Source organism: Salvelinus namaycush, chromosome 39, assembly GCF_016432855.1.
Source record: "Salvelinus namaycush isolate Seneca chromosome 39, SaNama_1.0, whole genome shotgun sequence".
Lineage (NCBI taxonomy): Eukaryota > Metazoa > Chordata > Actinopteri > Salmoniformes > Salmonidae > Salvelinus > Salvelinus namaycush.
In genome coordinates, this window is record NC_052345.1 from 5,366,854 (window position 1) to 5,385,513 (window position 18,660).

General features: G+C 42.4%; 1 protein-coding gene across 4 annotated transcripts; it reads right to left on the reverse strand.

Annotated features, from left to right (window-relative positions):
- Positions 1-183: 183 nt before the first annotated feature.
- rnaseh2a (ribonuclease H2, subunit A) lies at positions 184-9,953 on the reverse strand. 4 transcript variants are annotated; one of them, XM_038978742.1, is made up of 9 exons: positions 9,878-9,953; positions 3,617-3,783; positions 3,326-3,397; positions 3,003-3,129; positions 2,701-2,788; positions 2,132-2,269; positions 1,751-1,838; positions 1,281-1,404; positions 184-1,011 (listed from the first exon to the last, which is right to left on the reverse strand). In XM_038978742.1, the coding sequence occupies exons 2-9, from the start codon at positions 3,741-3,743 to the stop codon at positions 846-848; spliced, it is 930 nt and encodes a 309-aa protein (XP_038834670.1). In that variant the 5' UTR covers positions 3,744-3,783; positions 9,878-9,953; the 3' UTR covers positions 184-845. The 4 variants fall into 4 exon arrangements, with proteins under 4 accessions (XP_038834670.1, XP_038834671.1, XP_038834673.1 ...); XM_038978743.1 differs by having other exon boundaries at positions 3,617-3,799; positions 9,878-9,920; XM_038978745.1 differs by lacking the exon at positions 9,878-9,953 and adding an exon at positions 9,805-9,829.
- Between the last annotated feature and the right edge of the window lie 8,707 nt (positions 9,954-18,660).

Below are 18,660 nucleotides of genomic sequence, written 5' to 3' on the forward strand. Positions count from 1 at the left end.
GCAAGATTGTTCGGGAGGATTTACTTGAAACATATCTTGAAGTTTCACCACATGGGGGCAGTGTGGGAATATGAAAGTAGAGCACTACCTACCAACTGCATTATTCACTAATGCAAAAATAAAAACATACCTGAACTAAACACTATTTCCTTTGCTGAACTCTATGAAAGAAATAGACAAGTATTTAGAAACAATATTTTTTCAATTTATTTCACATTAAAGTATTATTCAAGTGACAACAAAGTTCATGAAGTTGGGCTCCAAGTGCATTTCAATCGATCCTTCAGTCAGTGGTCTTCACAGCAAACCGTCTATAGAAAGGTTTGTGGTCATACGCACAGCCTTAAAAAACGTTTGTATTCTACATCTGCAGTGAAGTATGTGTGTGCTCCTCTACATATCTTTAAGTAACTGTCCAGTGAAAATGTCACTTTTTTGAAAGTTAATATTCTGTTGACTCATACTCAAATAATGTTGTTGACTCGTCCTATACTCGTATTTGTGGCCAAATAATAAATTGGAGAGAAAAAACCCCACAGAAAAGCCCGCCTCCTGAGGAGGAGCTGGCAAGTAGGCGGTCTACTCGCATGAATATTTTTAATGACCAGTATACAACCACACCCTTCTGCTGTTGGGGTACACCCACACCATTCCAACACAGAAAAGCTGCTTTTTAACACACTTGATACCCAATTTTTTAGAAGGAACACTATTTCAGTAATATTGTAATTAAGTATAGGTCACATTTCATATACATCTGGAAACAGTGGACAGAGACTTTAAACAGAATGTGTGTGTGTGTTGTGCACCATGTCTCAGTGGGTGTGTGTATTCCTCTCCTTGTCTCAGAGTGTGGCCAGGCTCTGCAGTCTCCTCTCTGTGAAGAAGCGGTGTGTCTGGTGTGTGTTGCTCTGCTGGGCGGAGGTCTTGGAACCTGCCTTGAAGTAGGAGAGCATGGAGGTGTTGTTCTGACGGGCTGCAGCCTTCTCCCCATCCTCCTCATCATCATCCCTGATTACACACAAATAGTTATTTGAACTTGTTCTACTGAATGTAAACAAACACAGCTTTCACATTACAATAGCCTCTTCCCTTTTCACAAAGCTGAAACACGTGTATAGTACTAAAATACATTAGTAGAATATAGGGTAAACACTGAGCACTTTTCACCATCTACCACTCCCTTCCCTGGCCCCTCTCCAACCCCTTCTTCACCCGTACCCCCTCTCTCAACACAGACCCTCATCCCACCCCAGTCCCCCTAGCCCATCTCTCCTCACCAGTGTACGGTGACAGCCTTGCTGTCCAGCAGGGTCTGTGTGGTGCTCCAGCTGAATCTGACAAACTGAGGGTAGCCAAACACCGGGTCAAGCTCTTTCAACAGCCACGCCTTCGTCTTCGGGTCTGGACACACAACAACAAGAAAAAAGTCAATTCTACTTTATTTTAAACAAATTCTACCGTTACAGCACTAAAACACGACTGTATTTCTACAAACTTCTATTTAACACAAAAGATGGGCCTCCATCCTCTGTTACCAGCCATGACTTTTAAAATTGCAGAATAATACAACATTTAAACGATGGTCTCTGCACATTCTACCATTAAAGGACAAAAAAAAGGCATCAAATTTGACTAAACTGGGATTCAATACAAGATGCTGAACTTTATATATTGTTCCAGTGTTGCCAAGCCATGAAAAAGAGTGTGTGATGGGTGAAGATTTTCCCTAACGTGTTTCCCTACTGACCGCTGGGGTAGCCGGAGCCGTAGTCTGCATCCACCTGTCCTAGGTCTTCTGGAAAGTTCCAGTCTTTTACTGAATGGTCCCTGGCCACCTGAGGGAGCAGCAGAGATCATTTAGGCCAGTGATCCTCCTTCTTAGCCTGGTCCCAGGTCTGTTTGTGCGCCTGTCAACTTAATCGCTGTCAAGGTTTGACAAGAAGTTGGCATGATAGCACAAACAAACTGGCACTCGGGCTACCTCAATCCTGCTCCTGAAGAGGACTGCTAATCTGGGACAAAACCCTTCACCCCAGTACTTTCAGATCCCTGGTCTCGAGGTACAGGAGACAAAGAGAGGAAACTATTAAAAACAAAGGAAGAGTTTGGCATTAGCGTGACATCTAACCTTGGCACAGATACTGGCAGCACTGACTATGGGGAAGAGGGAGTCAGCTTTGGGTCGTACGGTCACTTCCACCCCGGGGAACCGCTGGGACAGCTTCTCCTGGTACTTCTCTGCAGGACCCACCGTGTCCACAAACACCTGTCACACACAGGGAGAGGGAGGGAGGACAAGGGACAGGGTAGTAATAAAAGGTTGGTCAAGTCAATCAAATTACATTTCATTTGTCACATGCGTCGTAAACAACAGGGAAATGCTTACTTACGGGTCCTTTTCCAACAATGCAGTTAAAGATACAAAATAAAATAACAAAAACAGAAATAGTGACAAAAGGAATAAATACACAGTAAATAATGAGTAAAAAGAACATGTCTATATAGCTGGAAGGGTAGTGAATACGATAGAGAGAAAGGGAGAAAGCGAGGGAGGGAGACATAAAAAGGAATATAGAAAGACAAGCGAGAGAAAAGAGAAGGGTAGAAAGAACATTTAGAGGGTTTGTTATGTTGTATTGACAGTATTGGTGTGTTTGTATGTATGGTTGAAAATAACCAAGATGCTTTGTACCGTACCTCTTTGAGCTGTACTCCACTGTCCAGGGCGAACTGTACCAGGCCAATGGCTGCGTCATGAGAGAGAGCATTCAGGTTGTATTTTGACCTGTGGAAGAGCAGAACGGTCAGAATCATCTGTGTGTGTGTTCGGTTGTTCGCTCTCTGTGTCTCTTTCTGTGTGTGTGTGTGTGTGTGTGTGTGTGTGTGTGTGTGTGTGTGTGTGTGTGTGTGTGTGTGTGTGTGTGTGTGTGTGTGTGTGTGTGTGTGTGTGTGTGTGTGTATGTGTGTGTGTGTGTGTAGTACAGTATGTGTTTAAATACCTCTGCAGCATGCTGGTAGAAATAGTGTTGGGTGAGAGAATCTGAAGAGCCCAGCCTACAAAGCTCTTGGCCTCGTCCAGCTTGCTGAATAGATCCTCTCTCTGTGCCTCTGTCAATGTCTTCGAGTCTAGAAAAGGAGACACAGTAACTCATCATTGTACAACAAACAGATGCATGAATCAACTTTGTTGATCCTCAAAAGGTTTGTCACTAGAGACACAGACATGTACAATACAGTCACACAGGCATGAATGAATTATTTAACGGATTCCTCTTGAATGTTATTGTATATATCTTTTTTTTTATATATATCATGAACTTACCTGCCACTTTTAAGTTCTTCAGAGCTTCCTTTTTGGCGACGGGACAGAAACATATTCCGTAGACCATGGGTCCTGGTGGAGCAAATGCACGATATTAGCAAGCAACATCAAATGATGACCAAGCAACTAGATAACAGACATTCAGTGACCTACTAAGTGATCCATGACATTTGAATAGGAGCCAATCCATTTTTTAAATAGTATCTGCTAAATGACCAAAATGTAAACGTAAAAATAGATTAGTTAACATGGACTAGTGATCCATGACATTTGAAAAGGAGGCCCACTCACCCAGTACAGGGCCCCTGCCGGCTTCATCGATACCCAAACAGCAGTCTTCTGTCTTGCAGGCGTCGGGTATTGCTGAAGCCAGGCGACAGCTCACCGAGTTGTCTGCTTCAAACTCACCGAGATCCATGGTGACCTTCCACTGTCTGTTTCTGTAAGTCTGTAATCAACTGTAAACAACAAGAGCTGTAAACAACTGTATAGAGAAAGTACACTGTAAACAACCGTAAAGGATAAGTAGCCTAAACAACTGTAAATAACATTTCAAGGGTCTTGGTGAGTAGCTATGAAACATGAAATAGCAATCAAATTGTAAGCAAGCAATTACAAGATATAGCCAGCTAGAAGTAACAATAGAATAGTGATGGGTGGGTTGACTCATAATCCGCAGTCCCCACGGTTATATCCGCAGGGAGGGGCAGGTTTAGGGTCATTAAATATTGTGTGGATAAAGGGAGCATGGGTGGACACAGCTTTCTATATCCTTACAACTGGTTAAACTGGTATAATTTGGAAATGTTGCACAGAAAATGGTTCCCGTTTTGTTTTCGTTATAAAATTCTCTCACTGGTCCCTAAACGTCTTTCCTCTGTGAAAGAAGCAAAAATGACAAAGAAACCTTGACTGATGTCAACTAGATTGAAGCATTCATTCTATCCATATATGATTCTGGTGAGCGAGGATTTACTTCTAGGGCAACATATAATGACAGAGGAGAAGCTGCATGTATCTAATTATAGACAAGTTGACAAACAAATAGCCAACAAAAATGTCAGAAATTATAAGCACAAACATAGGCTTAAAAAAATCTTGCACCCCTGACAAAAAAATTGTTCCGCTGTCTCCGCTGTCTCCACTGTCTTCTATATTAGCGGGTTAGGGTCGGATGCGGGCTTCAGATTTCCACTTTATCACATATAGTCAAGCGGTTGTGGATGGCTTATTAGTAATTCCGGGCGGGTGTGGGTGAACAAACAGCTGACCTGTGAACCATTCACAGTAGAACTAACACGTGCATGTGTCGGTAATAGTGCAAACCCGATGCATGCACGTGGACTTAAGCTAGTCTGTGGCAGTATGCAAAGTATTTTGGAGGAATGACAACCGTGACCCAGCACTCAAACATCGTTACTTTGGTGAGTTACGGAAGTATATTTAAGCCAGTCACTAAAAGAAGTCAGGCTGATGGTGAGAGTGCAGCCGAACGACAGCCTGGGCCAGAGCTAGCTCTCAAACTCTAGGCGGCATTCTGCCTTTCAGTGGTTAGCTTCGCCCACGACTGGCCCATGTCAACTATACTCAACAAAAACATAAACGCAACATTTCAAGTGTTGGTCCCATGTTTCATAAGCTGAAATGAAAGATCCCAGTAATGTTCCATACGCACAAAAAGCTTATTTCTGTTTACATCCCTGTTCGTGAGCATTTCTCCATTGCCAAGATAATCCATCCACCCGACAGGTGTGCAATACCAAGAAGCTGATTAAACAGCATGATCATTGCACAGGTGCACCTTGTCCTGGGGACAATAAAAGACCACTCTAAAATGTGCAGTTTTGTCACACAACACAATGCCACAGATGTCTCAAGTTGAGGGAGCGTGCAATGGGCATGCTGACTGCAGGAATGTCCACCAGAGCTGTTGCCAGAGAATGAAATGTTAATTTCCTAATTTCCATCCTCATTTCAGAGAATTTGGCAGTACATCCAACCAGCCTCACTACCGCAGACCACATGTATGGCGTTGTGTAGGCGAGGGATTTGCTGATGTCAATGTTGTGAAAAGAGTTCCCCATGGTGGGGTTATGATATGGACAGGCATAAGATAAGGACAACAAACACAATTGCATTTTATTGGTGGCAATTTGAATGGACAGAGATACCGTGACGAGGTCCTGAGGCCTATTGTCGTGCCATTCATCAGCCACCATCACCTCATGTTTCAGCATGATAATGCACGGCCCCATGTCACAAGGACCTGTACACAATTACTGGAAGCTGAAAATGTCCCAGTTCTTCCATGGCCTGCATACTCACCAGACATGTCACCCATTGAGCATGTTTGGGATGACCTGGATTGATGTGTATGACAGTGTGTTCCAGTTCCCGCCAAAATCCAGCAACTTCGTGGCACAACATTCCACAAGCAACAGCTGGATCAACTCTATGCAAAGGAGATGTGTTATGCTGCATGAGGCAAATGGTCACACAAGATATATACTGACTGGTTTTCTGGGCCACGCCCCTACCTCTTTTGTTAAGGTATCTGTGACCAACAGATTTATATCTGTATTCCCAGTCATGTGAAATCCATAGATTAGAGCCTAATACATTTATTTCAATTGGCTGATTTCCTAATATGAACTGTACTTCAGTAAAATCTTTGAAATTGTTGCATGTTGCGTTTATATTTTTGTTCAGTATACAATCCCCACGCTGTGTTTTAACATTTAGAAACGTCAATCAGCGCTTGCGATACAGCTTTCAAAATATATGGCCCTTAAAACTTCTCACGAGTCACAAACCCGGATCCGGGATCCCCCCCATCAAAAAAGCTGACTAGCATAGCCTAGCCTAACGCCACAGGGATATCATATAATATAATTTTCATGAAATCACAAGTCCAATACAGCAAATGAAAGATAAACATCTTGTGAATCCAGCCACCATTTCCGATTTTTAAAATGTTTTACAGCGAAAACACAATATGTATTTCTATTAGCTAACCACAATAGCAAAAGACTCAACCGCATATTTTCACCATTTTTCTACCGCATAGGTAGCTATCACAAAACCGACCAAATAGAGATATAATTAGCCACTAACCAAGAAACAACTTCATCAGATGACAGTCTTATAACATGTTATACAATAAATCTATGTTTTGTTCGAAAAATGTGCATATTTCAGGTATAAATCATAGTTTTACATTGCAGCTACAATCACAAATAGCACCGAAGCAGCAAGAATAATTACAGAGAGCAACGTGAAATACCTAAATACTCATCATAAAACATTTATGAAAAATACATGGTGTACAGCAAATGAAAGATAAACATCTTGTGAATCCAGCCAATATTTCAGATTTTTTAAGTGTTTTACAGCGAAAACACAATATAGCATTATATTAGCTTACCACAATACCAAAACACACAACCGCATTTATCAGTAGCAAAAGGTAGCGATCGCAAAAAAACAGCAAAAGATATAAAATTATTCACTAACCTTGACAAACTTCATCAGATGACAGTCCTATAACATCAGGTTATACAATACACTTATGTTTTGTTCGAAAATGTGCATATTTAGAGCTGAAATCCGTGGTTATACATTGTGAAAACGTAGCAACTTTTTCCCAGAATCTCCGGATATATTTCTGACACTCACCTAATCTGACCAAATAACTCATCATAAACTTTACTAAAAAATACATGTTGTACAGCAAATGAAAGATACACTAGTTCTTAATGCAACCGCTGTGTTAGATTTTTAAAAATAACTTTAGTACGAGATACAGCTTACGTTATAGCGAGACAGCGCCCGCAATGAGGGCGGAAAATAGGAATAAACATTTTCCACAGAAATACGAAATAACATCATAAATGGTTCCTACTTTTGCTGAGCTTCCATCAGAATCTTGTACAAGGAGTCCTTTGTCCAGAATAAATCGTTGTTTGGTTTTAGAATGTCCTCTTCGCCTGTCGAATTAGCAACCTTAGCTAGCCAAGTGGTGCAAAGATGTCCATCTTCACCAAACGCAGAGAACGGAAAACGCCAAAACTCCCGATAAACGTTCAATAATCTGATAAAACTATATTGAAAAAACATACTTTACGATGATATTATCACATGTATCAAATAAAATCAAAGCCGGAGATATTAGCCGTCTATACCGAAAGCTTTTCAGAAGCCAATGCAGATGTCCTTCCCGCGCCTTGCTAGACAAAGGAAATTGGGGTCACGTCATTCCAAGAGCTCTTGTTCGACCTCAGATCAAGCTAGACACCCCATTCCACCTCCCACTGCCTGTTGACATCTAGTGGAAGGCGTATGAAGTGCATGTATATCCATAGATTTCAAGCAAATGAATAGGAAGGTCCTGGAACAGAGCCTCGATTTCAGATTTTTCACTTCCTGGCAGGAAGTTTGCTGCAAAATGAGTTATGTTTTACTCACAGATATAATTCAAACGGTTTTAGAAACTTGAGAGTGTTTTCTATCCAATAGTAATAATAATATGCATATTGTACGAGCAAGAATAGAGTACGAGGCAGTTTAATTTGGGCACGATTTTTTACAAAGTGAAAATAGCGCCCCCCTATTGACAAAAGGTTTTAATAGGGTGTCCAATCAAAAATGCATCATTTCACCTCTAAGAAAACCAATGGTCCAAACCTCATATCTCTATCATAATTCATTCAAAAGTTATTGGAGTTTTTACCCTTGTAGGAGGTCCAAAATTAGGGTGAATAATTCAATGGAGGCATGAGATAAAAAGTGGTAAAGAATATGGAAATCGCACTGCGTCAACTAGGCTGGATGCTGTGCGAGAATTAAGGCTAACTGACAGGCTCACCGTTGAACTAGTCATCCTTCTTCTCAAATCCGGGTGACATAAAACAATATAGAGGTAAGATAGATATCGATTTTAAGAGGACATGCATTATTTTTATATTTTAGTAAACGCTTTTCATATTAATGCGAAATTCAATTTTTCTAAGATTTTTCACAAAAACAAGCGTATCTCTGAAATGTCAACGGAGCACCGCAAGCTTTTAATTTTCAAAGCCTTTGACATAATTCCGCCCGTGTCATGTTAATTTAGCTTTTTGTGACCAGTGGAAACAACTTTGCAGAATACCACAACAACATGTAAATCCTCTAAAAATCGCTGCGAGAAAGCTGCACGGCTCTAACAGAGCTCGGTGCTTATTATCGGATGTATTAGGTTACGAAATCGGACTTTTTGGATATAATATTAATGGTATGGTAAAGAAAGACCCCACTGGACGATTCAGAACATGAATAATCATATGTGTCTTGGTAAAATGTATTTTATACCATAAATAAGTGACATTTCATCACCAAACCTCGTGGGTGGACAGACACCCTACCCTTATTTTTCATCAGCAATAAAGAATATTTCAAAGAAAAAAAAATACACTTACTGTAGCAGTTTTGCACAGATCCATACAGCTATGGATGCCTCCATCCAAAGAAACTACACTTCCCGAGTTACGGTTACACACAGGGGTTCTGAGCATGCTAGATAGCGAATTGACACAGGTGGTCGCCTCTGACTTCCATACATTTCCCATCAACAAGCGCTGTAACATGGAGATGTGGCCTTGTGGGAACATTAACCCTATAAAATGTCATATCAATTCAACTTTTCGTTTTTTGAAAATGATTTCTCGCTGGTAAGAAAGACAAAGTCCTTATGATTCCAAAACCGTACCTCAAGCGATGCATGTTAATGTTCAGACCAAGCATCGTGGCTCTTAAAACTACAATATGTCACTTTTTAGGCGACCCGACCAAATTCACAGAAATGTGAGTTAGAGATGTCACTCATTGAAAGTTAGTCTAGTAAGCGACAGATCCGTTCTATGTGCGCTATTTCTATGCCTCGCGTTCTTAAGTTTCGTTTATGCATCGTACTTTTGGTTTTGTACACCTGCTTCAAACAGTTGAAAATACATTATTTTTGGTTATGGAAAATATATTTTACAGCAGTTTAGAAGGTACATTGATTCTCTGCACTATACTTGCTTGTGTTGTCACAAACAAACAATGCAAACCATTAATTCTAGCAACGAGGAAATGGCAGGGCGATAGTGCACCTTTTAAAGCATCATTATGTAACTTTTTGGGTGACCCAGATTCACATAGAAATGTAAGTTATAGATCTGCCACTTTCATTAAAGCAAGTCAAATTAGCGGTAGACCTGTTATGTGCTCGATTTCTATGCTTCCCGTGCTTGAGTTTCGTTTTTTTACTTTCGGTTTTGTGCACCAGCTTCAAACACCTGGAAATATATTGTTTATTGAATATATACCTCACCCCATACAGAAGACGCCTTCGTCAAATGACTTGTGTACTAGTAATGGAACTGAGACTCGTGATCTAAGGCAAACTGTCTAGCTAAGCAGTTTGTTTAATGCATGTTAGAAACATTCTAGTTTCTTACTTGCGTTGAGTTGAATAATGCACGCCGTTTAGCAAATGAAAAGGAAAGATAAGCACATAAAACTCCCACTCACCCCGTGTGTTGTTGATGTTACTGTCTGGTGGTCAGTCAATTTTGGCGCGGAATCTCTGACGTGACCCTCATGCGGGGCTTCGTGGGATTTGTAGTCCCATCCACTGTATCCCTGGGTTGTATGCCTATTCTTTTAGTGCAGTACCTCTACACTCGGAGGATGGCAGCAACAGTCTTCCATCTTACTGGTCTAACTCAAGGGCTTGCATGTTAATTAAGCATTTCCCTACTTGTACATGTGACAAATAAAACCTGAAACTTGAACATGAGTGACAACAACAATGTCACTCTGTTGAACGAGATGGTTAGTGTGTGTTCGCACACGTCGGCCCCTGTGAACAACAAATATTTCACACAAAAAATAAATCCCATTGTAGGTACGTACACATGCCCGAATCACTTAGGTTGGTATTCAAGCGAATGTTAACATGGTACAACAACAAAAAACACGGCCTTTCCTAAGTGGTCCCTTTCCCTCCTCCTCTCCCACCTCCCCCTCCCTCTTGATGGCCTCGCTGTCAGGATTACGCGGTGACATCTAGATTTAATGTAGCCTAATTTACCTGCAGATATGTGAGTGGTTATAACCATGTCACAGGATGTCACCTCTGAAAGAACACACTTCTTCTCAAGTCTCTTTTCATGTTTTCTCTCTTCTCACTCTGATAGTACAACATGTCAAACTATTAACCCTCTCCTAATTACACCAACCACCATGATGACTGATATCATTTATTAACCTACATTCATTTGTTGTTCCCACTTGAACGTTCCAATTTCATCCAACGGAACGACAAGTCCCCCTCAATGGGTGCTAATTAGTTAGCAGTGGTTAGCGCGCGGCTAGCTGCCTAGTGTTCTGTGTGTGTGTGTGTGTGTATGTGTGTGAGAGAGAGAGAGAGAGCGGTGGTGACCGTGAGGACGTACTCATGGAGCATTAGCGTTGTTAGTCATGTTGACCTCTGATCCTCCTAGATGATGGACGTGTGTGTGTGTGTGTATGGTGCGTGTGTGTGTGTGTGTGTGTGTGTGTAGTCTTTCTGGTCCTCTCTGATAATGGTTTGTAGACCAATCACCCTCTTAGACAAACCAGAGGTGTTGTTTTCCTTCTGTGTGTCTCTCTTTTTTTGTTCTCTCTCTCTCTCTCTCTCTCTCTCTCTCTCTCTCTCTCTCTCTCTCTCTCTCTCTCTCTCTCTCTCTCTCTCTCTCTCTCTCGCCTCTGCCTCTGCCTCTGCCTCTGCCTCTGCCTCTGCCTCTACCTCTACCTCTACCTCTACCTCTACCTCAGTCCCACTCTTCTCTTCCCCCTGTTATCTCTCTAGTTCCACCCCCCACCCCCCCATCCCTTTGTAATTGACCACTGTGTGTATGGAACTAAGAAGGAGGGCTGGAGGGGGTGACACCCCTACTAAGTGGACCGTCTTCCCTCCCCCTCCCTCCTCTCCCCCTCTCGAGGGTCAGGTGCACTCACTCTCTAGTGGCCCCTCTCCCCCCTCCCTTTTTGAGCTGTATCGCATTAGTGAAAACCAAGACTGTTCTCAGGGCAGGTCTGCCGGTTTTGATTAGCAGAAGTGACTTTTCATTGCAGGTTAGGACAATTAACGTGGCAGGTTAGGACAATTAACGTGGCAGGTTAGGACAATTAACGTGGCCGGTTAAGATAATTAGGTTAAGGTTAGGAAAAGGGTTAGTTAAAATACTAAAATTTAACATATCTAGCTACAACCAGGCCTGCCCTGAGAACAGTCTTTGTTTCCACTAATGCAATGCTGCTCTTTTTGAAGGCCTCGCTGTCGGGTTCCTGTAATGTAGACGAGCACCTGCTGAGGGGATGTCGTAATCCCAGGCGACGTGCGGGGGAAAATGACTTCGCTACTCAGCAAGGGAGGTAAAAAAACAAGCTAATGGGCAGTAGCACGCCTCATCAGGTTGCTGAGTGGCTCGGCCTATGTGACACAGACGTACGCACGCGGAGACACACGCTCAAACGTATACCCTCATGCTCACATAAACACACTACATCTTCGTCAGTGTGTAAATAGCGCACGGTCATCATTTTATTTACATACCAAGGACATCTCTTTCACTTCTCTTCCATCTTACCAAGTTCAGACATCTCTTTCTCCTCTCTTCCACCTTACCAAGGGCAGACATCTCTTTCACCTCTCTTCCATCTTACCAAGGGCAGACATCTCTTTCTCCTCTCTTCCACCTAACCAAGGGCAGACATCTCTTTCTCCTCTCTTCCACCTTACCAAGGGCAGACATCTCTTTCTCCTCTCTTCCACCTTACCAAGGGCAGACATCTCTTTCTCCTCTCTTCCACCTTACCAAGGGCAGACATCTCTTTCTCCTCTCTTCCACCTTACCAAGGGCAGACATCTCTTTCTCCTCTCTTCCACCTAACCAAGGGCAGACATCTCTTTCTCCTCTCTTCCACCTTACCAAGGGCAGACATCTCTTTCTCCTCTCTTCCACCTTACCAAGGGCAGACATCTCTTTCTCCTCTCTTCCACCTAACCAAGGGCAGACATCTCTTTCTCCTCTCTTCCACCTTACCAAGGGCAGACATTTCTTTCTCCTCTCTTTCACCTTACCAAGGGCAGACATCTCTTTCTCCTCTCTTTCACCTTACCAAGGGCAGACATCTCTTTCTCCTCTCTTCCACCTTACCAAGGGCAGACATCTCTTTCTCCTCTCTTCCACCTTACCAAGGGCAGACATCTCTTTCTCCTCTCTTCCACCTAACCAAGGGCAGACATCTCTTTCTCCTCTCTTCCACCTTACCAAGGGCAGACATCTCTTTCTCCTCTCTTCCACCTTACCAAGGGCAGACATCTCTTTCTCCTCTCTTCCACCTAACCAAGGGCAGACATCTCTTTCTCCTCTCTTCCACCTTACCAAGGGCAGACATTTCTTTCTCCTCTCTTTCACCTTACCAAGGGCAGATATCTCTTTCTCCTCTCTTTCACCTTACCAAGGGCAGACATCTCTTTCTCCTCTCTTCCACCTTACCAAGGGCAGACATCTCTTTCTCCTCTCTTCCACCTTACCAAGGGCAGACATCTCTTTCTCCTCTCTTCCACCTTACCAAGGGCAGACATCTCTTTCTTCTCTCTTCCACCTAACCAAGGGCATACATCTCTTTCTCCTCTCTTCCACCTTACCAAGGGCAGACATCTCTTTCTCCTCTCTTCCACCTAACCAAGGGCAGACATCTCTTTCTCCTCTCTTCCACCTTACCAAGGGCAGACATCTCTTTCTCCTCTCTTCCACCTTACCAAGGGCAGACATCTCTTTCTCCTCTCTTCCACCTTACCAAGGGCAGACATCTCTTTCTCCTCTCTTCCACCTTACCAAGGGCAGACATCTCTTTCTCATCTCTTCCACCTTACCAAGGGCAGACATCTCTTTCTCCGCTCTTCCACCTTACCAAGGGCAGACATCTCTTTCTCCTCTCTTCCACCTTACCAAGGGCAGACATCTCTTTCTCCTCTCTTCCACCTTACCAAGGGCAGACATCTCTTTCTCCTCTCTTCCACCTTACCAAGGGCAGACATCTCTTTCTCCTCTCTTCCACCTTACCAAGGGCAGAGATCTTTTTCTCCTCTCTTCCACCTTACCAAGGGCAGACATCTCTTTCTCCTCTCTTCCACCTTACCAAGGGCAGACATCTCTTTCTCCTCTCTTCCACCTTACCAAGGGCAGACATCTCTTTCTCCCCTCTTCCACCTTACGTGAGGGAGTGCCTACGGTACACACTGTACATTAGTGTGTTTGTTTGTGTGTCACAGGAGGTTGGTGGCACCTTAATTGGGGAGGACAGGCTCGTGGTAATGGCTGGAGCGGAATAGAGTGTAATGGTTTCAAATACATCAAACACGTGGCTTGATGCCATTCCATTTGCTCCATTCCAACCACTATTATGAGCCGTCCTCCCCTCAGCAGCCTCCACTGGTGTTTGTGTACATGTCTGTGTGTAGTACATTAAGTTGTACTGCTGCTACTGTGTCAGGTGACTATTAAGTAGAACCAAGTAGCACATGGACAGAATACAAAAAAACACACTTTTCCCTTGATTGTCACTTAGCTCTTACAGAGGCATTCCTTAGGCAAGTCATTACAGTTATTTGTTAGTCCTTTAGCAGATGCTCTTATCCAGAACTACTGACAATCAGTGCATTCAACTATAGGTAGTATAACCACATATGGTAGTATAACCACATGCCACAATCATTGCAAGTAAAACTTTCTGCAAAATAGCTACCATCTGCAAATCAGTGCCTATATGTCAGTGCTGCTGGCTAGTGGGTACAAAAGGTGAGAGAAAGCAATTCCTGGGTGGAAACACTGTGCTCTTTTCCTGGAATTATCAGAGAAAAATACCCACCATGCACCACACTGCGGAACAGAACAGATTTGAGCTTGGGCTGTATGTTCCCACAGAGGGTGACTTTCACAAAGTTTAACTGGATTAAAGTCTTTATCCATAAATGAGTGAAATTTGGAACGACTTGTGTAGATTGGTACCATTAACCTTTTTACTCCCATTAAAGTAACAGGGATGTTTCCTGCTGGTGAAAATACAGTAAGATACCCCTGCAATTCAACTCCAGATTGTTGATTTAATTCCTTTCCCCCTCCCTGTAAACCTTAATAAAAAGACAGAGAGGCCTGTGGGTTGATATGGGTCTTAAACCTGAGTCTTAGCCAAACACAAACACAGGAGAAGCCATTTAAACAGGGAGACCAAATCTGTCTGAACAGCAGTGGAAAACGTAAGGCTGAGCCAAGCTAGCCTAAACCAAACAGAATGCCGTGTTCACCATTATGAGAACATCCTTCACGTTGGTTTAACCAGGCTAAAGCCAATCCTCAGAGAGGAGGAGACATTTAAGAGTGGGCCAAATCTTATCCAGAAAATGTGTGATGAGCATGCAGGACCAAGCAAAATGTCAATCAAGACCAGTTAATCATTTCTGAAACCTTATTATATAGTTGAGGCATATGAGACACACAACAACAGCAGGAGTGAACCAAACCAACACAAGCCACAGAGAGTGGAAGACATTTAATAGGGGGCCAAATCGAATAAGGGCTGCTGTGTGAAAAATGTCATTTGTCAGCCGGTGAGTATTTCATTATCCTGGGCTGGGTTCAGCTCTGTGAATCACTGATGTGAATCAGTCACTCAGAGAGAAGCAATCACATTGATACATATTTAGAATGTTGTGTGTGGGGGGGTTGGCAGGTGTGTATGGGGGGTATATGTGTGTGGTGGGGTGAGGAGAGGTTGTGTGTGTGTGCGTGCGTGCATTGTATGTGTGAGTGTGTGTCTGTGTTTTGGGCAGTCACACACAGAGGTAGTCATAATGATAGGCAGAAGACTGGGAGGGGGTGGATGGAAGTGAGCTTTGAAAGTATGATTATTTTTTTATTGTTGAAACAAATCCAGAAAAATGAAATAGCTATTGTTTCATATAATTAGGCAGCTGCACTCAGATAATCCTTATGATGGAGATATAAAAGCAGAAAGAAGGGATGATGAGGGGAAAAGGGAGGATGATGAGGGAAAGAAAGGAAAATGATGAGGGAAAGAAAGGGGGATGATGAGGGAAAGAAAGGAAAATGATGAGGGAAAGAAAGGGGGATGATGAGGGAAAGAAAGGAAGATGATGAGGGAAAGAAAGGGGGATGATGAGGGAAAGAAAGGAAGATGATGAGGGAAAGAAAGGGGGATGATGAGGGAAAGAAAGGGGGATGATGAGGGAAAGAAAGGAAGATGATGAGGGAAAGAAAGGGGGATGATGAGGGGGAAAAGGAGGCTGATGAGGGAAAGAAAGAAGGGATGATGAGGGAAAGAAAGAAGGGATGATGATGGAAAGAAAGGGGGGTGATGAGGGAAAGAAGGGATGATGAAGGAATGAAAGGGGGATGATGGCAGTTGGATAGTAGATGACTGGAAGTCAGCTCTGAAATTAATGGTTTAATTGTCGAAATAAAACCAGAACAGTGAAACAGTTCTTGTTTCATGTAACTACAGTCAGACACAAAACCAATTGTAATGATATGGAGAAACATGTTTAAAAAGGGGTGGATGGTGGATAGGAACCAGACCATGATTACTTACTGTGTGTTTTTATCTCTTTGGAAATCTAACTCAAATAATTAGGAGATGATGATAAGATTGCGACAAACAAAAGTATGGCTTGAGCGCAATTTTTTATAAAAAGAAAACGTTTGAAAGCCTCAAAGACGAATTATTTAACTGTCTACTTTAGATCATGTAGGCCTATATGTCAACTATCCCCACTACTATGTTACAGAAATGTCTGTTGATGCCAATATTCAATTCTGAAAACAACTTCACAATATCCTGTGAGATACTATAGGGCACTGTTACATTCCCATTGTGTCCACTGCTCACAAGGTTGACTCGGAAACGGATACAAGATGACAACAGTTGAAGAATGTTTAGACATATACTGAGTATACACAACATTAAGAACACATGCTCTATCTATGACAGACTGACCAGATGAATCCAGGTGAAAGCTGTGATCTCTTATTGATGTCACTTGTTTAATCCACTTCAATCAGTGTAGATGAAAGCGAGGAGACAGGTTAAAGAAGGACTGTTAAGCCTTGAGACAATTGAGACATGGTTTGTGTGTGTGCCATTCAGAGGGTGAATGGGCAAGACAAAAGATTTAAGTGCATTTGAACGGGGTATGGTAGTAGGTGTGTCAAGAACTGAAAAAAAAAGAACTGCAACTTTGCTGGGTTTTTCACACTCAACAGTTTCCAGTGTGCATCAAGAATTCCCACCACCCAACTTAACACAACTGTGGGAAGCATTGAAGTCAACATAGGCCAGCATCCCTGTGGAACGCTTTCAACACCTTGTAGAGTCCATGCCTGGATGAATTGAGGCTGTTCTCAGGGCTAAAGGGGGAGGGGGGTGCAACTGAATATTAAGGAAGGTGTTCCTAATGTTTTGTATACTCAGTGTATATTGCAGATAAGGTCCATCACAACCTTCAGCTTGGCTTTGAATCAATTCAAGAATTGATCACCGATCTTAAATTAGTGCTAAATGTTGATATACTATGTTTATATACTATGATATAATAGTATATGTTTTTATACTAAATACCTGCCTATCTGTACCTTGAGTAGAGCCCAAATTGAGCTGGTCCCCCATTATAAGCATCTAGGTATTTGGAATGATGATAAGCTGTCCTTTAAAACACACATTGATGAGCTGTCCTTTAAAACACACATTGATGAGCTGTCCTTTAAAACACACATTGATGAGCTGTCCTTTAAAACACACATTGATAAGCTGTCCTTTAAAACACACATTGATGAGCTGTCCTTTAAAACACACATTGATGAGCTGTCCTTTAAAACACACATTGATGAGCTGTCCTTTAAAACACACATTGATAAGCTGTCCTTTAAAACACACATTGATGAGCTGTCCTTTAAAACACACATTGATGAGCTGTCCTTTAAAACACACATTGATGAGCTGTCCTTTAAAACACACATTGATGAGCTGTCCTTTAAAACACACATTGATGAGCTGTCCTTTAAAACAGACATTGATGAGCTGTCCTTTAAAACACACATTGATGAGCTGTCCTTTAAAACACACATTGATGAGCTGTCCTTTAAAACACACATTGATGAGCTGTCCTTTAAAACACACATTGATGAGCTGTCCTTTAAAACACACATTGATGAGCTGTCCTTTAAAACACACATTGATGAGCTGTCCTTTAAAACACACATTGATGAGCTGTCCTTTAAAACACACATTGATAAGCTGTCCTTTAAAACACACATTGATGAGCTGACTAACAGTGGTGAGTAAAGATGGGTTTCTTGTAGGGAAATAAGTCCTGTCTCACTTTTGAAAATAGGAGGAAGATTGTTCAAGCAACACTCCTCTTAGTAATTGACTATGGCGACTCAATCTACATGCAGCCTCTGTGTTAAAACCTCTGGATTCAGTCTACCACTTAGCCTCTGTGTTAAAACCTCTGGATTCAGTCTACCACTCAGCCTCTGTGTTAAAACCTCTGGATTCAGTCTACCACTCAGCCTCTGTGTTAAAACCTCTATATTCAGTCTACCACTCAGCCTCTGTGTTAAAACCTCTATATTCAGTCTACCACTCAGCCTCTGTGTTAAAACCTCTATATTCAGTCTACCACTCAGCCTCTGTGTTAAAACCTCTATATTCAGTCTACCACTCAGCCTCTGTGTTAAAACCTCTAGATTCAGTCTACCACTCAGCCTCTGTGTTAAAACCTCTAGATTCAGTCTACCACTCAGCCTCCGTGTTAAAACCTCTAGATTCAGTCTACCACTCAGCCTCTGTGTTAAAACCTCTAGATTCAGTCTACCACTTAGCCTCCGTGTTAAAACCTCTAGATTCAGTCTACCACTCAGCCTCTGTGTTAAAACCTCTAGATTCAGTCTACCACTCAGCCTTGCGTTTTATCACTGGTGATAATTTCTGTACGCATCACTGTCTCTTAAATAGTTCTGTTGGCTGGGAGTCTCAGACGGCCAGAAGGGCCCCGACATTGGCTATTATCGTATATAAAGCACTTCTCCGGAAACTCCCATACTACCTCACCTCACTTCTAAATGGGAAATCTAGTAACTATTAGACTCTCTAGACTGGATGGTTCTAGAGGTTCCACGGGTCTCCTCTGAGTTAGGGAAAAACTGCTTTCAGTTACTATGCCCCTCAGTCCTGGAATTACCTAC